At 39.2% G+C, this 24,922-nt stretch overlaps 1 protein-coding gene across 5 annotated transcripts in view; it reads right to left on the bottom strand.

The window, feature by feature from the left end:
* Positions 1–10,208: 10,208 nt before the first annotated feature.
* Positions 10,209–24,922, bottom strand: part of LYRM9 (LYR motif containing 9) — a 30,470-nt gene continuing 15,756 nt past the window's right edge. For 4 of the 5 annotated variants that reach the window (XM_052689095.1, XM_052689091.1, XM_052689094.1 and 1 more), the window contains 4 exons: positions 13,272–13,412; positions 12,361–12,453; positions 11,097–11,170; positions 10,263–10,370 (listed from right to left, as the gene is read on the bottom strand). In XM_052689095.1, coding sequence (XP_052545055.1) covers positions 11,153–11,170; positions 12,361–12,453; positions 13,272–13,397 — 237 coding nt within the window. In that variant the 5' untranslated portion in view covers positions 13,398–13,412 and the 3' untranslated portion in view covers positions 10,263–10,370; positions 11,097–11,152. Of the gene's footprint in view, positions 10,371–11,096; positions 11,171–12,360; positions 12,454–13,271; positions 13,413–24,922 lie in introns of all 5 variants that reach the window. The other variant, XM_052689093.1, reaches the window with a different exon arrangement.

The following is a 24,922-nucleotide window of genomic DNA, read 5'->3' as shown; positions in this document are numbered from 1 at the left end:
TGATGAAAACTCCTCAGAAGTTACGGGTGTCCCATCTCTTCAGTTGGTCTTACTTTTACTTCTCACTGCTTGCTAATCTCACTTGGGTATGCTAAAGTGTCATTGGCCTTAAAGCTCTCATGGGTGAAATACATTGAAAACGTTCTTTCACTGCAGAATGGAGATGGAAATGGTGAGAAGTCCACATCCCACAGAGAATTACAAAATAATATAGACTAGAAATTTCTACTTCCTCACACTCCTTCAACTGCGTAATGGAGACATGGAAAAAGTGCCTATTTTTTTAAAATCAAAATAAAAGACTTCAAACTGATTGATTTGCTGCAATTAATTTAGGTGAAAAAATGTAAAAGCCATAGACTGGAATCACAGGCTCAGGTTGAGACACTTTACAAATCTACTGTCCGGACCCTTTTGACTTTATGCACATTTAAGGTATATTAAAAAGCAGTTTTAGGGTGAAAAATGTAAGGTTTCATTTGCCATCGCCCAGTCTAGGCAAACAATGATGAGGCAAAGTGGAAAATTCCATGATGTTAACACCAGAGTGAAAATGAAAGCTAGAAAAACTATGCCAGTAAACCCATCTGTTCCTGCTTACAAATCATGAGAGTCAGGCCATGTTTAAAAGTGCAGCAATATCATAAAATCCCTTAATCGGTCATTTTTTCAAAAAATTCCTGGGTGTGGACATAACAAGGAAGTAGAGGAGGACAAAAGCAACCAGACAACCAATAATCACATTTCTCTGTGCCTGAGTGCACGTTGCCTCAAGCTGACACGTCTTCCAAAAAGTACTGACTCAGAATTGCAGCAGTAAAGGTCAGTTACCAGCAGATTTAAAGAGAAAAAGTAAAACAGCACCTGGCAGATGATTGGTAGTCTGTATGTGGCTGCTCGCTGGGCTCTGCGCCCTGCATTCCATGACAAAATTTCATTACACTTAGCCTACTGAACACTTCACCCTCAGGACCATAAACGAAAGTTGGCACATGGATGGGGAAAATGCACAGAACAAGGTTTCTCACCTCTGGTACTGCAATTTGTTTTGGTCATAGCTGTGGTGTAAAGAAATGTGACTTTACAACTACCTCATACAAAAATATATTTTTTGCCCAAGAACTAACAGTGAGCTACAGAATAGCAAATGTGCTCTTATTTAGTGATAACAGACCACTGACTGATCTTGGAAGGGTACAGAACTCCTCATCAAGGCCAAACCTACTCTCTCCCTACTTGGTTTCTAAAATGCCAGCTGGAAACTTTTCTCAAAAACTGCCTAATATTTCTGTGTTGATACAGCCTCTGTCCACTTACCTGTTTAATAAGAAAAGAGATTAAAAGTATAGGAAGACCAGGAAGGAAAACACCATGGGAACATTCCCCACATCTAGAAAAGCAAAATCTCATTCTCCTGATCACGTTAATTACCTTCCCTTTGTATCCGCCCCGGTTGTGGTTCAGTGCTATCTCTAAGCCCACAGATCAGCCTTCTGAAACAAAGCAACACTTAGGAAAAATTCAAATCTGGAAAAGGGACCTGAGATCAGCTATGTGCAGCCTCAGCTTTCAGTTTTTGACAGCCCATCTTCACAGACTGCCTGCGCAGTGTAACGTATGCTCTTTTTTCTAACCATGGAGATTCCTTTGGATAAGTTCAGTTTGACAGACTTACATTTACCAGAAATGATTTTGTTTTTCAATCTACCACGGACTGTGATATAATCTGCACGTGATTCCTAACAGCAACAGGAATTTAGGTAGGGTTACAGGAAAATTAAGATTGAAATGTACCTCAGCAGCTCTTCTAATCTATCCTCTACCCAAAGCAGGGTTGGCAACCAGGTCAGAGAAGGAGGCTCGGGACTCAATCCAGGCTGGTCTCAAAAACTTCTAAGGAACAAGACTGGACAACGATGACAGGCAACCTATGACATTGCTAGACAGTCACAGAATCAACGCAGTTGGAAAAGAACACTAAGATCAGCTAGTCCAACCGTGTCCTCTCAGGGAAAAGTTGTACCTTATATCCAGTCCAATCTTATTTCAGTTCCTGTTCATTGCTTTTCATCCTCCTGCTGTGCGCAGCTGTGAAGAACACAGCTCCATTCCCTCAGAGGTCCCAAAAGCTGCTACCAGGTGCCCAGGGGCTTTTCATCCCCAGGCAGTACAAGCCCAGTCCCTTCAGCTTCCTCTCATGAGGCACATCCCCCAGGCCCTAACCATCTTTGTATCCCTCCACTGAATTCACTCATTTAGCAGGCTCTTTCTTGTACTGGAGCCCAAGCTGAACCAAGTATTGTAGCACAAAAGATGCAGGTAGTCTGATTGAGCCTCTTTTCCAATCCTACCTTCTTTAATAGTTTCAGGTTGGGGTTGTCTATTCAGTTTTATTTTGGTTATTTTTTGGGAGCAAACAAATGCACTGCTTATCCAAACAACTCTTGAACATACTGACATGAAAGACCGCATTTGAAGCTGATTTTAGAAGGGAGAACAACTTCCGAGTTAGAAAATTCATTTTAAAAAAAAAAAACCAACAAAACAAATGTGTGAAAGAATCTGTGCTGATATACAGTGAAGTCTGACTCTAAAAAGTTACAGACTGAATTATGAATAAGGCAAAGTCATTGGGTTTAATATGTAATAAACTGTCCTAATGAAAACATTAGAGGAACAAATTAATTAGCAGGTGCTCTTACGTGTAACAATTTTTGCCCCTGTTCACAAAGGAATAGGATACAAAAGACATTTACCTGTCTAAATGTTTCATATAGCCACTGCAGTAAGGGCTATTTGGACCACAGCCACCAAAACAAAAGGAGCTGTTCACAGGACTAAAAATATTCCTGGGTGACAGAAATAATCCTTCTAGCATGTTCTTGCCTCATCTTGTGTTCACAACGACTAGTTTTAGCTTAGTCCTCTGAGACTTGGCAGGAGGGACTGTAAAGGGGAATTTTCTGCACCTTTACAACACTGTCCAGTTCAGAACAGTCCCCTACCAGTACGAGACTAAAATCTCAGTGTTATTTCCTTCTCTCACTTTTTAGCAAAAAGAAAGAAATCCTCAGAGTTAAGAACGTATTGATTTGGCGGAGTGCCATATCAGTTAAGATGACTTCCAAAGTATATAATGACATTACCCTCATTCCCCATCCATACCATGTCTGATAGCTCTGGATAAGGAATTGAGTGAAAGCTCACATATGGGAGCTTTTTTCACTCAAGCAATTCTATGATTATAGACTAATACATACAGACAAGGTTTACCTCAGTGCTTCCTTTACCAAGCGTTCTCTATGAACACAAGGCTCTTAAGAGTGTTACAGACTCCTGCATATCAAAGTTATACCATTACAACTTGTGATCTCTATGAGAAATAAATAAGAAAAGAATTCTTAAGTAGTGAATAAAAAAAAAAATCGCACATACGATACAGTACAGTCAGATGCTAAAGGGTCCAGTTTGTTATACAACCTGTTTTAAATCAAAGTGCCTTTGTTAGATGAGTTGATGGTTCTGTTCTTGGATTTTCTGTTCCTGTTCTGTCCTGGATTTTCATTCATGTTATTTCTTATGCTGCCTTTCATAGCATATAAATCCTTTGTATTATGCAAGCTGTAAAACTTTCATTTTTGCGTATGAAGTAACTAAGGATAATGAATAAATTATACAGGACAGGGATTTGCAATCCATTCCTTAAAGTCCTCAATTCACAAAATCTCTTCAAGATATCAGTATTTAATCAATAAGAAATTACCAGACTCAGTAGCATATAACTGTGTAAAATACTGCTAGTTGTATTACGTCCATCGGGAGCAGAATTTGGATTTCTATTTACTTCTAAGCTGTGCTCCTTAAATGATCGTAAACCAGCTGTGACCATCTTAGTATCTTCCTAATTCAGTCATGCAAGTAGTAGGGGAACAACCATCCTACTCTTACTCGCCAATAAAGTTCTGATCAGTCAGAGAGGTGCTCTGAGCACTGAAATCAGCAGGCTAAAGAAAGACAGTGTTGGGAGGGGAAGAGAAAGAGTACGTGAGATAAGGCAGACAAGGTAAAAGTTCTAATTGCCTTGGTTCCTAAAAACAAAACACCGTCACACACAGTATCCAGATCCACTTTGCACTGTTGTTTACTCCATCTTGAAACTTTCAACCTAGTTGTTAATTGCAGTTATGTCTTTCTATATAGAGAGTAAGGCAGAGACCCGCATATGTAATTCGAAAGGATAAGATAGAATATGAAACAGCTGTCAAGAAAAGTGATCTCACTGTTCTGAGGCACTATGGTAATACAATGAAACAGACAAGACTAACTAAAGCATAATTCTTAAGGTCTCCCAAGTGCCTACAAGCAATGCGAGAATTACTTTTGAAAATCTTGGCTATAGAGCTACAACCTGTTTGATGTACTTCCAGCTAACAGAATAACTTCTGCAGAGCTCTTCAAGTAGAGCCTGCAATTCAATAACTGCCTGCATTCTCCACTATAAACAATTAAACACACTGCTTTGAGATCTCTAAAGGGATTTAAAAACAGAAAATAAAACAAGCTCTTGCAGTTACGCAACCATGGAAAATCAAAGATGTTATTTATAGGAAGAAAACTCAGTCCTTAGATTAATGAACATCCTGAAGGAGTCACCAGGAAACACTGTCTACGCCTGTGTCTGCTATCATTTTCCAGTCTACTAACTTTGATCCCAACAATCAAAGAATTGAGTTGGAAGGGACCCTTAAGGGTCATCTAGTCCATCCAACTCCCCTGCAATGAACGGACATTCACAGCTCAACCAGATGCTCAGAGCCTGGTCCAGCCTGACCTTGAGCGTTTCAAGGGATGGGGCACCACCATCTCTCTGGGCAATCTATTCCAGTGCCTCATCACCCTATCTATCTCCTTATACCCAAACTAAATCTCCCCTTTCTTAGTTTGAAACTGTACCCTCATGGCCAATCACAACAGACCTTGCTAAAGAGTCTGTCCCCTTCCTCCTTACAACCTCACTTTAGATTTTGGAAGGCCGCTCTCAGGTCTACCTGGAGCCTTCTCTTCTCCAGGCTGAACAGACCAGCTCTCTCAGCCTGTCCTCACAGGGGAGGTGTTCCACCCCCAGGGTCATTTTTGTGGCCCCCTATGTTTGATGTTTTGAAACAAAACTGTTTTCCTTGTTCCGTGTTTCATACCAGCTGACTTTCTGTCAATGAAATAACACTGAGAAAATGAAAGTAAGACTCCTGTGTCATATTACCTAATGAAGGATGGAAATCAATCAGTTGCAAGAATTGTTAATGTTATAACTCTTAATATTTGCTTTTAGAATGTGTTCTGCAGAACAGCAGGAAATAAAGAAAAACACTATTTTAAAGCTTCTTTTAAGATACATGGAAGAATATGAAAAACTGTGCAAAAAATAAGCTATAATAATATAAGAACACAGAGTACACTAGTATTTAAATACTTGAAGTTTAATACCAGCAGAAGAAAGCACAAATGCAATGAAATGGTTCAATGCTGTGGTGCAGCAGAGGAAAGAGCATTTTATATAAAGTTGTTAGACATACAAATAAAGTTTGCTCAGAAGTAATTGATTCGAAATTCAACTTAATCCTTTTCTAAATGGAGTGATGCAGAATACAATTAGTTGAGGGAAAAAAAAAAAAAATAAGGCATCCAGGTTGACAGCAGCAGGATAAGCAATGAACCTACTAGGCCTCCTGGTTCCCACATCAGGACAATAAACAGTAGGTCCAGAATTCTCCTCCTCATACTCTAGAGGTTACTTAAGCACACAAGGTTTCTTTCAAAATGTATACGCCAGGGATATCTTCCATTAATGATAAATACGAATATTGCTAAGTTCTTAGCTGTGAGTGAGAGATGTCTCCATTTCTGAACTGCTCAAAATTACTTGAAATATCAGCAAACAGCTCTGAGGAAAACAAAACATTCTTCAAAGAACAGACTTTTTTCCCTAATGCCCACCCTGATTAATCACAAGCTGAAAAGAATACTTGATGTCTGGTGTGTATTTCAGTTAACACCATTTCATAAAACTCGGCTTAACAGAAGTAAAGATAAATTAAATCAAATAATACAAAAGTTGAAAGATGTGCCAGCTGACTTGCAGTCAAGAAGAAACACCTGATCCCTGAGCAGTAGGAAAGACCACAGCAAAGCAACTGGCCAAGCAAACAGCAAGCAAATTTTTAAAGCTATCTTCATGTATTATTCACTTCCCTTAGAACACAGTTGTGACAAAAAAACCATCCACTTTTCAAATAAACATATGCTATATTGGATAACACCAAAGGATACTACGCTGTGGAGCACACAGCCTGGAAGACCAGTTCTTACAGGACATTGATGATGAACCTTATGATACTGAGCATTAACGCCTCAGAGGCACAGTGCTATTTGTTCAGTTTGCACCTTATCAGAGCTTTTTATGAAGGCACTCTTTGTAATGCTAAGTTGAAAGTTACCCACAAACAAGGAACTGCTTCCCTTAAGAAACATCACCCTGAATATTCTTCTCAGAAACATTGTGTGCACTTGCTCTTTACAGTATAGCAGTAAACAACATTTCTTTATGACACCTGAAAATAAGCCAAATGCCCCAGAAGAGACATCTTTATTTAGCATCAAATTCTTAAGCTCACGTGTCTCTACACAAAAAGCTGTGATATATTTATCTCTGTGACATCATAAATCATGTGAAAAAGTTCAAAGCACTAAAGTACAGAGAATGATTTAAAGATTCAGTTATTGACAAATGGCGTTACAAAAACCCTGTCTTGAGATGGAAGTATTTATTCAGTATACAGAAAGCTCAAGTAACTTTCAGCAACAAGAATGAGCTGAGCTCAGTATCTCTGGCACAAAAATGTGATCAGAAAGACACACCTTTTTAAGTATGAAAAGTGTAGAATATTTTCTTTTATTTTAGATAGACCACATATTTACAATTTAGTTATAAGTACAAAAATCTGATATGAAGAAACTAAAAAAAGGAAAGACTAAACAGAAAGATTCTGCATGGCTCTGAGACTGGTAATTAGAAGTAGATCCTTCAATACATATCTCTGGGCTTAAGAATTTACAGACTAAACAAAATGTTTCAACTAACTCATAAGTTGTCATTGTTACAGTCTTTGGAGATATGGCATTTCCATATTCACATTGTACAGAAGTTTTCCATGAATTTTCAGCCAATATTTCAGAGAGAGAGAGAGAAAGTGAAGCATCAAGTTTGGTTCTAGCCATAAACTCAATATTGGTAAGTCTATAACCTGGAACTAATTACTAAGAACTTGTTTCTCAATTTCCACAGCTGAAATGTGATCCAAAAATCTTTCTCCATACTTCAAAAATTATAACTAATTTACCCAAACTATTAAGCAGAAATCTCGTAACTGTCTTTGTTCTGATGTTTGCTTTGCACAATCCTCCCTTAAAACCCTGTCTGTAGCATAACTGACAGAGCTAACTGTTCAAAGGCAATGGAGAGATAAGGCCACTCCCAGCAGTACGGGAAGTTATTGACATAAGGTCCTATATCCTATAGAAACCAGCTGCAAAACTGTTTCCAGGATGTAACTGTTAATTTGTAAACACAATGCAAACCGATGAAAGCAGCAGTGGTAACTGAATGTTTACTTTGGTAACACCAACAATAATCAGGCACAGCAAAACATGGGACTTTGAAGTTCAGTTATCGCATAAAATACCTATCAACAGTGCCTTATTACCAGAATTGGCATGATATAGAAGTACAGAAATAGGTTTGGGTTTCTTTTTTACTGAAATAAGGAACCAATAACCAGAATAGGCTTGGCCCTATTTGCAAAGTCAACAAGAAAAGCAGCTCCAAAGTTGAACTGTTGATGCAATATATCAACTTGCACCCAACATCTCTGTCTTCAAAAATTCTACATGGCTGAACATGGAAACAAATGCACAAATCTATTTGGCAATGATATTTTCTTTGCAACCACCAGCAGAGAACCCTGACTGAGATTTAACAGTTAAGTTTCCCCACATGAGCAGCAGAAATCGAGGTATGCATAGAGCTGTACAAGTCTTCTCGCAATGGCTCTGCTCCCGGCAATTGACAGAATCCTTAGCACAGCACATTAACACCTCATTAAGAGATTGGTGAAAAATGGAATAACTGAGGAAACAGGCAGGGTCACAGAAAGCAGAAAGGCACAGAGCTGAAGAAAATTCTATTTACTGTATGAACTCTCAGGTCAAACAGGGCACCAAATTAGGGCACCTCCACAATCAAGTGACTTCTGATAAGGAATTTTTCTGGATAACAACTTTAGGCTGAAGTACTGATCTCCACTCAAATTTTGTTTCAGAGTTCAAGTTCTCATCTATATTTTGAGTAAAACAATGCATTTCACCTCAAATTACACTACTGAAGAAGAGAATGTTTTATGTCTTGAAGGCAAGAAAGCCTCAGCTATAGATCTGGATGTCCTCTCATTAGTGAAACACTTCTGTCTTAGACACCGAGGTCACTTTCACTATTACAAAGAAGTAAACAGTTGTTTGCATTATCTCTCCCCACTATCAAGAAAATTTACCTGTTCTGTAGCAGTGTAAATAAAGTTATCTTCAAATCACAGGCTTGTTATTTTGAAAACGAAACAATGTTTTGTATGAAAAAAATGACAGACACCCCATAACACTGAGCGACCACATTAAAGTTATTATTTCATTATTTTAAATTTTTTTTAAATTATCAAAACATATCATACTGTCTCCTGCCTCAACTGTGCTCCCCCTCTGCACCCTACAAGAAGTACATTTCTACCAGCTCCAAAGACAAAATTCACAGTCCCTGGTCTGCCATAACAATTGACTCTCATACCTCTGGTCTGATGATCTCAGATCTCAGCTGGCACCTCAGGCACTTGGAGCTGCACACATGCCATGGTTACACCTTACAGCTCCTTGCTGTATTCTGTTGAGCTGTTCACAAATTAAATACTATGTTCATATTATTCTTACATACATCCAATTATTAACTGAGCAAAACATGTTTTTTACTACATAAAGTTGGACAATCAAAGCAATGGAGGGTTACTGAGCGAGTCACACCTAAATTTTGGTAAACCAGTATGTTTCCATACACTGTTACGGCTACTGAGTCCCAGTGTTTTTGATATGCACTGAAATATTGCTGTCACTGCACCTTCATACTAGTCAGCTGTCTTTTTGCACTTGATTAAAAGATAACACATTCCTATGTCTGTCTTTAAACCTGTTTGAGCTTTACTATTTGTGTCTGGTTTCATACTGAATACTCCTTGTCCAATTGTCAGGGCTGAAACACTCACTGCTCCACCTTGCATCAAACTATATTGGAAAGACAAATCAAAACAGCTGCACTTTCCAAAAATGTATTTAAGTAGTTTTCCCCATATGAAGAAAAATTTGCATCCTTGCTAGTTTCTACTAGCTTCATTCTTTATTATTTGAAATTAAGCAGTAGGGTGCCCTGTTTGTAATACCTTAATGCCTTCTGATGCACCCAGAAATATCAGAAAAGTATCTGGAAAGGAGAAAGAACTGAGGTTGAGAGACAAGATGAGAGAGAACAGAATTAAAGAAGATACAGAACAGAAGCTACAAAAGTGTAAGACGTATAAGATGTGAAAGATGAAGGGCCAGAGAGAAGACAATGATGATGGTAGATTACAATAACAGTGTGAAGGAATGCTTGATGATAGGGTATAAAATGAGAAGGTATAAACAAAAATTTTGATACAACACTTTATAATATAAACTTGCACATTATGGCCTTAATTTCTTTTACAGCACTTGTCTCAAATTGTTTGATTGCTTGGAACTAGGCTGCACGAAAAAAAAATCTGGAGCCCAGAACAGATCTCATTTAGCACTTTAGTTCTATTTTTGCAGGTGAATAACCTCAGCAATTTGGAAACAGTAAAAACAGACCGATCTAACCCTCAAATACTTCGGACTTCATGCATTTACAGCAGCGCGCGCTGCCATCTGGAGGCAGAAAGTTCCAAGTACAGCTACAAAGAAGATGCAGTGGAAGGAAACCCATACCTCCCTAAATTTGATTAAGACAGCTAGTGTTTCTTTTGAGTTTTTAACCAATGAAAATTTATTAGGGCAGTGAAATTATGGTCTTCTTTTTAAAAAGAACACAGACTCCCCATTTTTAAAGGATGTTTATTGCACAATTCAAAAAGATGTGAAAGCCTTTATACCTGTGTAAGGTTGCAGGTTTCAGTGATCATGCCATTGAGCGCACAGAACTCAGCTGAATGGAGTCTTTTCTGGAGAGTGTAGAAATTAGGATCACAGGGAACATGCAACTGTATTAAAATAAGAAAAGACAAACATCAGTTCAAGTGTAAACCTACAGAGTAGAATGAAGATGTCTGCATGAAGGGACAACAGGTGAGACCAATCAACCTGGCTACCAACAGGATACTGCAGTTCAAGCTTCAGATGGGCTTAAAGCCCTTATGACAACGTTCCCCACTCAGTGACCTACACCCTTCTCTCTGCTACTAAAGATGAACATTGCATAAACATAAGCCTAAACCCATTGGTACTTCAACAGAAGAACATTGCTAGCAAACAAAAAATTTACTATTTGATGCACTTAGTGTGTGTTATACCACCGAGAATCCAGATCTAACAGTGTAATTTAATGCACAATCAAGTGAAGAGAAACTTGCTCTTATCCTGAATGAGCACTTTCCAAATCTGCAGGCTCTCAGTACAGACCTTTACACACAGTTAGGTTTTTCCACATGGGAATAACTCAGACATGAACAATTAATAGAGCAATATTTATTTATTAATTACTTGTACTGCATTACGTTTTCATGCTCACTTATTTTTCCTGAGAAATGTTCTGGCCTGTGCAAACCGTAGGGAAGTTTAGCTTCAAACTAAGGTTTGTAATTATACATGCTAATGCTTTGAACCTAGGCTGTGTCAATTAACTATTACCTCAAATGGCTTCAGAAATATTACTGTATTTGCATTAGGTAAAATTGCAAGCAATAACTATACCATAGTACTGGACTTACTTGACTGATGTCATCTAAGGATGTTTACCAATGACATTCTTGTCTTCATCCTTCTTCTACTTCTGCTTTTTATACTGAAGGAAAAAAAAAGTTATTAGTGGAGAAAAATGCATAACTAAAAGCAATGACTGTCAAAGATTTACAAGTCTACTCATCTACATAAAATTGTCTCAGATTCAGTTCAACAGAGATATGATGGGCTTTCTATCTACAATATAAAATAATGGAGACATTTGCTTTCTCATGAACACTGTGCATCTCATCTTCCTCTCAGCTGCAGAATCTGAATGATGCTTTTCATAGTTGCATGGCGAACAAAATCTGATTCATGCACAGACAGTTATTTACTAGACTGTAACTGCTGGGATTTAGCTACTACTATAATTTTGTAATCTATGACTAATCTGAGCTTGCTCCTGTAAGAATTCTTATTTGGATTTCACGGACTGGCAGAGATAAGGACTTAACAGTCATTTAGTAGATTAAATCACAGATACTTAGAGCAAGTGGAATTTTTGACTTGTTTCATTATACTCAGAAATCCATGTTAACATGTCACGCCCACCAGACAGATTTAAATCCAAGGAAGCCCATATACTCTCAGCTGTCTACTGGCATACAAAGTACATTCTTTTATTTAATTATCTGGTTTGTCATTCCACAATTTTTCAGCTAGGATACATTGATGTGGACCTTGCAGAACTGAGTGATATTCTGAGCTACTATGATAATAAAGATGCATTTCCAGTGGGTGATAACTATGAGTAGATGGATTACCACAATTCTGTGGTAATTTTCTGTGCTGTCTGTCCCTGATCTGCACAGCCACAGACAAGACTTGAGAAAACAACATTCTGCAAATACAACAAAATGACTAAGAGAGGATAGATTCCTGTTAGGAATGCAGCAAGTGAGTATCAACAAACTGTGACTTGCAAAAATTCCACATCTTTCCTCTGTGATAGATTTATATTAGTCACCACTGTAGAAATTTACTATAATTCTTAATGACAACAAGTTACACATAGACTAACTTAAAACACGAATGGTTCTAAATAATACACTTAATTTTACATTGGCAAAGGTGAATTTTGAAACAGGAACCACTGCAATCATAAACACAGCAGACATTTCCTTTCACTTGGATACTTCAGTGTCCCAAACAACAGTTTGTACAACAGTTTGCTGTTCATAATTTGCTTTGCAATGTTTTCTTCATTTTGAACTGAGTCAGAGAAAAGCTTAGACAATCTGATGCACTTACTTTATTCATGATCCAGTCAGCATCCTCAATGGCTCTCTTAATAATTTGCTGTATTCTATCAGGATCATCTTCATCAGCATGAACTTTGAAACTCTGCAACATTTAATCTCAAGCGTTACACTGACAGTCAGCCCAACGCACCGTAGTTTAAATAAGGATCACTTTTAAACCCCAAAGAAAATTTCACACCAAACTTTTGATTTGAAGATGTAAAAATATTCATCACAGCACTTGCCCACGCTATTTCCATAACAAGGCTTATCAAATGTATTTTTCATATAAAACGTTTTACTCTTTTCACACATTATGGCCAGAAAAGTACCAAAAAGATGATCAGAAACTATGAGAACTTCACTTTGGAACAACAATCAAGGTATCTTAATGTAGAAATGCATAGAGGTACAAGCTCTGGTTTAGAAAGCATGTAACATCCCAGTAAATTCAACAAGACCTAAGTAAGTCACTGCATGGTGAAGTTTCCTTGAAGTTGCTGTTACAGTAAAACTACAAGAGACACAGGACAATAGGTATAATCAAAGGCATTAAATAATCTCCATATGAACACCTATTGTGGAAAACAACCCCAGATGGGGAACTAGCCAGTATTACCGAAAGGATGTGGCCGGGTAAATAAATAAACAATTGTTGTTCACTATCTTGACTAACACAAGAACTGACAAGAAAGCGAAGGAAAGCAAACAAAAATCAAGTGCTCCTTCACATAATCCCTGTATAATCCTCTGAACCCATGGAGGTTTCAAGCCTACAGAAGAATTTGCTTTAAATTTCAAGGAGTTATAAGAAATTGGTCCAAATTGTAGGATTAAAAAAAAAACAAAAACACACACACACCACAAAAGACCTACAACACAACTGTGAACTCAATAACAGAAAAGAATTACATTTCTCACCTGCCTGATTGCATGTCTGTAATGCTGACGAATATTCTCTTCAGGAAGCTGCTTACAGCATCGGAGCAAATAACGGTATAACTGCAGAGCGTTCCGAACTGACCCAGCACTGGGTAGTGGAGCCATTACCAAGGTTTTCAGCTGTAGAAAAATCAAGAACACAAGTCAGGATACTCACTGAATTTTATCAAAAACACAGTAATAAAAGCATAAGGCAGTTTTACAACAACAAAAGCAAGGCATGTAAATTAAAACTTAGCACCATAACTTGAAAAAATCTTTAGAAGAAAACAATATGAAACTTGCTTGGCTTACAAACAAATATGCAGAGAAGATCACTTTACTACTGTAACACTAAGCTATATTGTAATACAGTGCTAGTATTTTCCTAGTAAAAAAGAAAACAGGAACAAGCACCCTCCCCCCAAAACAAACAAACAACAAAAAAAGCAATGACAGAAAATAAAGGAGTACTGGCAGCTCCAAGAGAGCTGTCTGCTTGTCAAGCCATGATGGTCCTGAGGCTCATAAAAGCTTGCAGTGTTTCCTGTGAGTATCTGTAAGAGCTCATCCACACGGTGACACTGTAGAATTAGGGCCTTGATAATTGCTATGAGTTATGTTGTAGTTTAAAAATATTTCCTAGCATTGTGACTCTCTCAGGAGTACGCTGCCGACTGGCTTGTGGAAGTCAAGCTTTAACTCAAAATACGGAAGATATGCAAAAAATACTGAGCTTTGAAATTTTCTGTTTTTTGGAACAGCAACAGAAAATGAACAAATCTAGCAAGTGTCCCCTCAGCAACTCCATTTATGTATTGCACCAATACGTCCATCCGAGCTATATAAAGTGCTACTCAAATAAAGGACTTGTCATTTAACAGATGGCTGCCATCTGCAGAGAACTAAATTAACATTTGGAAAATAGCACTTCTACATCATTACTCTTTTAAGAATAAAGATAATACAGAAGCATCTGAATAACGAAGGTGTAGTCAGACCTGTAGCACCCGCTATAATACCCATCACTTGGATTTAGTTACGTTTTCCTGCTCTTAAGCAACATCTTTGGCCAACTTCTGAGTACAGTACCACAGTAACACCATCCTATGCATGGGCTGCTAGCAATCAAACTGATTATTCCTAATAGGCTGCAATACTTCAACAGTTTGGAAGATGCACAGGAAAAAAGCAAAGGCTGAAATTTAAATCCAAACTGCATCATTTCCAAGTACTTTGGATCCAAACGTATTTCACAACAACCCTTTAAGAAATAGCACAGTACGTGCAACACCTCAGAGCTCTGTGTAGGCCAAAACAAAGCCTGCTGTAAGTGGCTGCTTTCAGTCAGCTCAGAGCTGATCTCGCAGTATAACAACCCATGCAGGTCCTATCACAAATGTACTAAAAACTGGAAGAATTGTTTAAATGACCCCCATTAGGAAGAGGTTATGGAGGTTTACATTTCATCATCCATATGACTATTTTAATTTCTTTGATGTTCTGAAAGAACCAGAGAATAAAGTTCCTGGTACCTTCCAACATCTCCTGCAGGAACACCGCACCCTTGAATCAGACACTGTGCTCTAATCTCTCCAGATTTCATAAAATATTCATTCAGAACTCACATTAACTTTCTCACAGATTTGAAAGGGTCATACCTTAGATTTCCTTACATCCATTCAGTTGCCAAGCAGCTACAGCTCCTGACATTAGCAAAAAACTGCTCCAGTTGAACACTGTCTTATAACTACAAGAGAACAGGGTTTGTCAGCTTAAAATAAAACCCCACGAACAGACATTTATATTTAAAAAAGATATATCTGTAAGGGTGAAAAGTGACCAGGATAGTGGAAATTTTCTGTTGAACGTGATACAGACTTGTTCCCATCTGCTACAGAATTAGTATCTCTCAAGAATTTTGAAGCAGAACAGAATAAATACCATAGGACAATAATGCTGGAACATTTAAAAATCATCTTTCTAAGCACCTGCAATGTGAACACTTGCAGACACTGGTACTTCTCACAGTGGCAAAAAGCTGTTCACCAAGTATCTACAAAATGTCCATCATTATGAGACATCTACTGCTGTGATCTCTACTTTTAGTAAAGCAAAACAGACTGTGGTGAAATCAAGTAGGTACAAATGAGCATCTCTCTACAACAGGAACAAGAGCTTTGCTGATTTACAGCAGCACCTTTAAAGCTTAAGCCATAGCAAAAGTTTGAAGACTGGGTAAAATTTATACTATAGCAATTCAACAACAGGTTCTGGATTCAAAAATGTAACATCCTGTGAAGAGTTTGCTGCAGTACAGCTCTTTGTCTGCAGAAGACATATGGGAAGTCTTAGCATTATTATCTGCATTGGAATTGTGCCCATAATGTCAGCCAGGAGCTCAGGCTCAGTCACGGCAGGTACTTCCTCTTTCTGAGTACACCTATACACCTATCATGAAAAAGTTTCTGCCACAAACTATTTACAAGGCAGACTGATGACAAGTCACAAGATGAGGCAGATGAGCCAAACAGGTGGGATGGGAATGGGGAGGAGGTGACAGCAATCCGAACATGTTTTCGTGCAGACTAATAGAGCACACAATATAGCTCACCAGCTGCTTAGCTGCTATCAACAGGCAAGTTTTGTAACACTCTCTTTCAGCAGGTCCTTAGAAAATAAAGGGTCACAGCTAATGAGTGAGGGGTACTGTGGAAGTCCTCAAGAAAAGCTATGATGACACTTCACCAGGAAAATCTCTTTCTACCCCTCAAGAGAAAAATATGAGCTTTAAGGGATAACCATTAAGTGCTGTCTCATGAACTGATGAAGTAAAGACTATCAAAACTAATTTAGGATGGTCACTTCCTTACACAGTCCTTGGGAAGTACTGACATTCAGGGGATCTTAAAGTAGATAAGGAACATTCTTGAGATGGGTAGATGGGCAATGCCAAATCAAACATGGCAATGGCAGCCCTGTGCTTTTGCATGCAGTGCCAGGAAGCCTAATACACATCAGAAACAAAAAGTGGTTAATTTTCATTTGGTTATTATTACTGAATTCTAAAATAAACATCTTCAGGACACAAGTAGTATAGCGTTTTAAGGAAAGATTCCACGGACAAGATGCAGGAAGTTTTGTTTCTTTAATTCTTTACAGGTAACTCTGAAGTAGATGTAATAGGTGATGACCAGAGTTAACTTTCAAACACTTCACACCACAGCTGAGTGTGAAATCACAGTGCCTTGGCATGAGATCTTAAGTTATCTGGCTCCCATTCATGAGCTTTCCCTTCTGCCAGTCATTCCCTCCTCTCAGAACTGAGAAGTAACAAAGACAAAACTGAACTGGTCCTGGCAGGTCACTGAGGTCAGAAAGCCTCACCCACCACTGAACGGTCCCACCTTTATCTGAAACAGATGAGTTGTTCAGTGCACTCTGAGCTTCCCAGGGTGTGCCTGGTTTTGAATATTTGATATGTTCTATTAGTAAAGTAAGAGAGATGAGGTAAGACTTCAAATAATACCTCCTGGGAATTATTCACAGCCAAAATATGGCTTCCATTGGGTTTCAAGAACAATTAGAAAACCATTCTTCCACCATGAAGACAATAAGTTGGCCCTTCAATGCTACAGTAATCTTTCCATTATGCTTGTTTGATTCCAGTTCTGTTCACTCACATTTGTTCAATAGAAGTCATTCACCCTCACCCACTTAATACTTAGGGATTTAAATACTGGGCAAAAAGATGTAACAAAAATTCAGAAACACAAACTAAGAGCTGACTTTTCAGAATGGTTCCAGCCCAACTACTCAATCTGTCAGCTCATCAAATTTGCTAATTATGGATTTGCACTGAAACATTCAGCTTAAAATAGTGATCTGAACACCCCCAGAATGCAGTTCATCTCTAATTCACTTCAAATCTTTTTGCTAAAGCATTTTCTCTCTCTACAATGAAACCTATGCTGAACATCAGCTCTGTGCATTTTTTTGTTTGCATTCATTCCACTTTGGCATTTGAGAAAAAGGGTGATGATAGTCTTGGAGCTCATTAAGAGATCCCTGTGCCACCCCTCCAACCAGCAGAATGATAAAGAAACTCCAAAACGCGGCTCAGGTAACACAGACTCAATTGTTCCTTAATCTTCTCTCCATTGAATGCAGGAGTAGCAAAACAAGGGTTTTAATACACATCCTGCAGTTCCAAAATCAAGTAGAATGATTCCAAGTCTGTGACCTACCATGAAGACAGAAATATAATAAAAGAACTTAACCAGAGCAGGCCTCAGTTTTGTTTGGGCACCTCGTTCATAGACTTCTACAGTGCTGGTTAAGATGATCAACCACAGTGACAGAAAACGTTCACATAAACAGCAGGGTATGGCAGGGAAGATTAGAGGTCTTGTGTTTCTTCAGTATCAGCAGTTTTCACTTACAAGTCATAAGCAGGCCTCTCCCAGCACAAAACAAAGCTTTTAAACATGTTCATTGTTTATTATAAAAAGACTTGCCTGCCCTTGACATTCTCTTAATCTTCTTTTAAACTTGGTTATAAAAACCAAGATGGGAAGGATGCATAATACCCGCCAGCAGCAAAAGCAATAAAAGTACAGCAGAGAAGAACCAATTTGTTTTTGCTTTTCTTGGGACTGGGTGACATCACCAGCAGGACTGGAAGGAAGGGAGTGCTGAGAATGCACTGCACAGCTTGCTGAATTCACAACCACCAGCCACTGGAAAGACTTTAATTTGAGAAAGTCTCCATGCTCACAGCAGAAAGGAGAAACTCCCTCGTAGCAATTTCCCTCAACTGCTACAATGATAGCACAACTCACATTAGCTGTCTTCCACTGAGCAGAAAACTCTTTATTCTTCCTACAAGAATTCCCAAGCTTGCTAAAATCCTGTGCTGCTTCCTGAAAGCAACTGTTGTCTTTCTTACTGCACTTCACTGTAAGCCCACCACAGGACACAGAAAACTCAATGGCTGTTTGGCAGAATAGCTATTCAATCAAACCAACCTAGTGACTTTCTACAGTTTCTTAGCATAATGCAATAGTGTAGACCTACTGCCCCTTCCAATGTTTAACTTTGCACTTGTACACCACACCGTATTAGAACGTTTGCATCAGAACTTGAAGTAATTTGCCCATTTTGCATACACACATAAAGGACAATGAAGTATAGTAAGAATCTGCACTACTGTCTTTGTTCTAAAAACATCCTACAAACGTTACCATTTTTATCTGCCAAGCAAAAAAAAACCTTCAACCTCACGAAGTCTGGCTATAATCGTGACTAATAATGTAAATTTCCTCCTGATAACTTAAATTTTATGCACAGTACAACAGACAAACTATCTAAACCAAAAACTGTTGAGTCAGAAATAAAATAATACACTAATTATGCTTTTCTGGAATGGATGACTGTATAATGTCCTCATCAGAAGGCTGAAATCAGATTTGCAGTTAGATAAAGCTCTGTTTAAAAGAGACAAGTATAAAAAGAGGCACAGAGACTATTGTGGTATTTCTCTGCATAGCAAATCATTTACATTCCTGATAATGGTATTCAAATAGTGAAGCAAAAGCTGACCAAAGCCAATTAATCTCGCACTCTGTACTAGCGAGCCTGTAAACTGACCCTGCGTACACCTGAACCCTGGATACTGATACAGCACTATCAACACTACACCACTGCTCTGATGGTTTGGTGTTTTTCCCTCCCCCTGCTAGTGTGTTTTTCAAAAAAGTCCCTATGGCTCAAAAGCCGGAATCTCACTCCCTTCAGACCGGTTAAATAGCCACCAAAGCTGGGCTTCAGAGACTCCAACAAGGAGCTGAGATACCCTAACTGACACAAAGCTAGTGTGGAGCACTGCCAGACAGCTCAGAGACATCCCCGTGTCCACAGGGCAGCAAGGTCCCCAGTGCTGAACGCCATTCACCAGGATGGTGGGGGTTCCCACAGCCAACCCAGCTCTGAGCATCAACCCACCTCGGGATCTTTGATGGGGAACACATTGCTGCTGACTGCTGCCAACTCACACAAATCCAAGCACACAAAGCAGAAGTTGGAGAGAAACAGCTATGGAAATAGAGAACCACCGGGTATTATTTCTCACAGTCGGCTGTTACGCTGAAGGCACATGTGGACACAAAAGCTGGTGCCAGAGCTTGAGGTTCTTGCCCCATACTCTCTTATGAGCTCATCACAGCACATATTCAAGAAAACCATACTGCCCCCTGGGTGTCAGTAGGCTCTGTTTGGACTCAATCAAAGATTGTTGAGAAACACATGGTAGATTTTGCAAATTAGGATCAAGCAATCAAAACTCCTAAGGAAAAAATAATGTAAAGTATCTGTTGAGCAGCACTAGTACAGTTTCAATTAGGAAGATGCTTCAGGATATTCACAGCTATGCAAGTATTCATAAAACAGCACAGAAATAGTCTATTTTGGGATGTTCCTCCCCCTCCAAAAACTACTATATATTATTTCAGGTATTCCAACATAAACACTGAAACCTCAAGATATCGTCTAGTTGCCTAAAGTGCCAAAATTGCCTTCCTTGAAAATAAAAAAAATAAATGCCCAATAATAGACTAAAAAAAAAAGTCACTAATCAACTTACTATTAAATATTCATAGCTCAGCTGTGTAACCTGACCTGCCATGCCTTTTCTGGGCCTGCTTGTATTAGTATGAATATAAATACCAGAAGTGGCATTTCTACAAAATGAGATGTTAACATTTTCTGTGCAGAGAAGTAATATTCCAGCTGCCAAAATAAGAATAAAATGGGAGGTTTCTTGAAACCTCTTTAACCACACAACATCTTGGCTCAAGATCTGATATCAGTCCAGGACAACACCCGAGTGCTGCTTCTCTGCTGCTTCTCAGTAGAACCCCCACTCTTTTGTCTTTGTACATGGTTACATTTGTCCTCCCTTTCACGTTTCACAGCTTCCCACATGGAATGTGGGAGCAGCCTCAGCTTTTGGACAAAGTTGTTAAATATATTTACAGCTTCCTGCAGCAGAGTAGCAGACTTGTCCTGTTTCAGTGAACTAAGTGCCTTCTTCTCTAGTTACTGCACTATGATAGGTTTTCCTTATTTCCTAGGAGGTCACAGAAGAATGAACAGTGCACTGTGTTCAAGGCCAGCTCTATGAGTTCTGCTGCCTTAGGCAAACCAGCAAACGTCTGTCCCTACAAGTCACATTCACTCACAGCTACCGAACGCTTTGCAGCCCTGGGCAGTGGCCTGCCCTGTAGATACACCCTTTCTCATGTACGGGTGAGCATGTACAATGCTGAAATCACATGGTAATAAACACATCTCTCCAGCATGCTGAGCTTTTATTAAGATCTGCTGGTTTGACATGATGATTTCTGACGAGCTGTGGCCTGTCATTATTGTGGGTTCTGTCCTTTCTGAATACGATCTCTAATGTCTTATTGCATGAATGATGATAGTCAGACATTCTTGTTCTGTTCACTTCTATTTCCGTTCTCCTCTGCTCTGTGCTTTGCTTCTCTGCATGCACCAAGCAACATCAAACGACAATTAAATGACAACACAGGCCTGTGCTGTAAAGGTAGCATTATAGAGTATCAGCATACAGGAGATTACAAACTGGCCAAACAACAAAATCCAAAGATCTGCCTGACAAGGAATTGCCATCGGTCAGACAGGCTTCAGGCAGCTTGTCAGCCTCAGTATTAGGCCTGATGCTATTGAACACTAACAGAAGTTGCCTTCCAAGCAAGAATTTAAATGTGCAAACTTCGCTCTTTGCATCATCAGAGCTGGATATGATGATGACGACAGGATAGAGAAAGTGGTAAATTGCTGGATAAACTGGTTCCACTCAAAAGTTGTGCTGTGATGCACCTAAGTATTAAACAAACAATTCAGAGTGCAGGTCAGAAGACTGCTTGTGTGAATCAAGCAAACAAAGCTTCAGGACAAGAGTTTTACCTTACAGCATCATTTGGTGTCACAAAGCAGAGACATGCAATATATCAAACACAGCAAAACATGAAGGCTTACCATCTAACATCAGTGAGACAACGCACTTCCTACATTTAGGCCAGATTATCCAGTTTCAGATAATTAACGAACATGCTTGGACTAATCAAACAAATATGCTTTGCAGCATGCTCACCAAACACCAAGTTCAGGCAGCAATGGGGGCACAGATAGAAGATTTTCTGGTTTAGGTGCAACTTAATCTTTTTTTTCCCCCCAGTGACTACTTCCAGCTCACAAAGAAAATTCTGAAAGCCACAGTCTTATAAGAACTTTATCTTCCCAGCTGTAAACCACTCGGTACAAGTTCAGCAAAGATGAATTCAGTTTTTACTGATTAAGTTTGTAAGTATTTATACTTGAGATCATGCCCAACACAAAGTGAGTTTTATCTTTTTGCCATTAGCATTAAAACAAAGCTGACTGCTCATTCCTCCCTTTCTTGTAAAAACTGCATTTTGAAGTGCTCCACATTAGCAACAGTGGTTCCCCTTATTACTGCATGACAGGTAGTACAATAACTTTCTGCCTACAATTCTAGGCCCGCTACAGCATAAGCAAAATACATGCCTGCTGATGGGAGAAATGTTCATAAGCAGCAGTATTACAGAACATTCAAGTCTAGGAGTGTTTAACCTCTTAAGAAGGATTTTAATTTGTACAGTTCACTAATCAGGGATTGTTACCATACCAACAGTCAATCACATGGCCAGATGCCCCACCATATCTTAGAAGCATCTGTGAGTTCTTAAAGCCATATTTCAGGTTCTCCCAGAAACTTCACTGTCACCTCCATGGCCTAGGGCAAAGAGAAGCCCAAAGTCTCACCCAAAGAGAAACTGTTTTATAAGAAAAGCAAGGAAAGGTCTGGCTTGCAATAAGCTTGTTGCAAAGAAAAAGTACAGTCCAGCAACTGGCTTTTCATTCATAGACAAAGGCTCATTCTCAAACTGCTGGCTGCAGTGGGATTCTACAAGAGAGCTCCTCACAAAGCCAACTGCTGAGTGAGTCTTACTCAATCTCCATGCTTTGAGAGATGCTTTTCCAGGTCAGGCTGGACCAGGCTCTGAGCAACCTGCTCTAGAAGATGACCCTGCTTGTTACAAGGGGTTGGACTAGGAGACCTTTAAGGGTCCCTTCCCACTGAAATGGTTCTATGGTTCTACAGAAGACCTACACATTCCCTACTCCTTGGGGGACAATTCATCTCTATACATACGGGTCTTATTTTAGAAAGTTACAATGTATTCTTTTGAAATAAAAACAGCAATTCTGAAGGAAGCCCCCTCACTCATTCAAGAAGTTGGTATCTGACTCCAGAAAGGGCTGTGTGACAACCGTTTCCAGTGCTCCATGACTTGACGCTACTAAGACAGAAGCAATGAAAATCCACAACTGACAGCAATGGCAGATGTTAGCTAGTGCAATGTATTTGAATTGTAGGGGTCTAAACTTTGCCCGAGCAGAGGATTAGATGAGATACTGCTTACATTAGCTTAGTCCTCTCTGTTTCTCTCTGATCCTGCTTTAAGATAGCCTCTCAAAAGGAAAACAGACATATGCTGGAAGAAGCCAGTTTTGTTAGTTGTAAATAAGCTCCACTGTCCACAGATCGGACCTGCAGTGATATCAACAGGCTGGCACTGCTCCATTGGCTTTAACAACCACAGCCCCACTGGGAACATAGCTCCCCGGCACTAAGAAAAAACCATATGCCTGCCCTGTGTGAAAGAGAGCTGTCCTCAGCCATTTTCAAAGTCAGGGTCTTCCTTTAAATGAGAATAGGAACAAATCTTGGGGACAAATGCCGAGAATTCAAACGTCCCATTACATCTAAACCACGGGTGTACAAATAGACAACACAAGCATCAGATCTCTCTGAAGCAAAAACACCCAAGAAAATTGAGCTTCCAGAAGATGAAGTAGCTTTCACAAAATCACACAGCAAGTCAACAGCAGAGCTTACACTAGAAATCACCCTTTGATTCTCATTAGGAACTTGTCCTAATTCTCTTTTATACACATGAGCTAAACCAGGTTCAATATCCTCTATGTATCTGAATTTCCACTGGCGTTCATCCCACCTATCTGAATTTTGACTGAATGGCTCTGAGGCAATTCAAATATTTCTTTTTTTCTGCAGTATTTGGGTACTCACACAGAACTCCAGAGCATTCCCCTCACATACAGGGCATTATCACCCGAAGCAGGATAGTTCTTCACAGCAACATCAGCATTTTATGGGAAGGGAGGTGCCTTGGGCTTCACCCATGACTCAGATTTGCTTACATTTCATGAAGCCTCAGTAAAACGGGGATAAAAGCTTTGGTTCGATGGAAGTCACGGTGCTAACCTTCATATCTAATAATTAACTCCATTATGTCAAATTAATTTGATATAATTATTGGTGATGGCACAAAGTCAGTGGCCCAGAGAAAGTTGGAGAAACAGGAAGAACAGAAGTCCTAACCATACACAATACCCTATAAATAGCTTTTTTTCTTTCCAGAATGAGCAAAAGACAAAACAAGTTCATTACAGTCATCTGGCTTTACTCAGCCCTCTCAATTATCCCAACACCAGACAAATAGCTGCAAAATCTAGCAAGTGATCTAGAATTAAAACATGCCCTGATAAATCTGACACAGCACTCCGCAAGCATCTTCTCCCATCCTATCAACTAAACAATACAGATTTAATAATGTTTGAGAGCCACAATGCTTTTCCTTTACCTAAAGACATTAAGAACATTTTCTTGATGCAGTGTTGTCAATTGGGTTGGTTGTTTTTGTTTATGAACAATCTGGAGAGAGCTTGCAGACTCTTTATTTGATCTGCAGTTTTAATCTAATATTTTCGAGACTTACTCAATTCAAAATAAATGTGCCAACTATAAAACAGCTATGTTCCTTTATTTAATATTTCTGCGATTTGCTCTGAAAGAAGTACAACAGTACTGCATTCTTTACTAAGAAAATACAGTTTACTGAGACATTTTTAATTTTCTCATGAGCTTAAAAAAAATCACGAGGAAGAAAAATTTGACATGATTGTCGTAAGTGCTGGGAAGTACATGGACCTGAAAGTGAACAACAAAGCATTCACTCACATCAAATTCCTGAAGTATAACTAGAATTTGTAAAGGATTCTCTCACCTCTTCCCTTCTCTACTGGGAAAAGCATTCCCAGACCCTCTGTGGCCTAGCCACACACCATGGAGAAGAGATGCATTTACCAAATACAGAAGTCACATATGGCAGAACACCAAACACCACAACTGTGCCTAAGCCATCAGCCTCCTCGCACTGCAAGTCAGCACTGCGCCCCTTTTCCCAGTTGTGAACCTGCTCACTGTGAGCACAGACAACCATGCACCCATGTGCCAGTTTTGTACATAAAGCCCAAGGCAAACCTTGCCTTCATCAGGCTTCACTGGGTACGTGGATGTAGCACCAAGGGTGTTTGTTTCCAGTTATAAAGAATTCAAAAATTAAGAGATCATATGACAGCATCACTTTGATATCTCACAGTTTGGGAGGACTGGTAATACTTAGTTATGAAGAGCTGGGTACCTCAGCCTGTCTAGTTTCAGTGTGAAACACTGCTTTGTT

This window comes from Tympanuchus pallidicinctus, unplaced genomic scaffold (genome assembly GCF_026119805.1).
Source record: "Tympanuchus pallidicinctus isolate F22 unplaced genomic scaffold, pur_lepc_1.0 scaffold24, whole genome shotgun sequence".
Classification (NCBI taxonomy): domain Eukaryota; kingdom Metazoa; phylum Chordata; class Aves; order Galliformes; family Phasianidae; genus Tympanuchus; species Tympanuchus pallidicinctus.
This window is presented reverse-complemented; position numbering and strand designations above follow the sequence as displayed.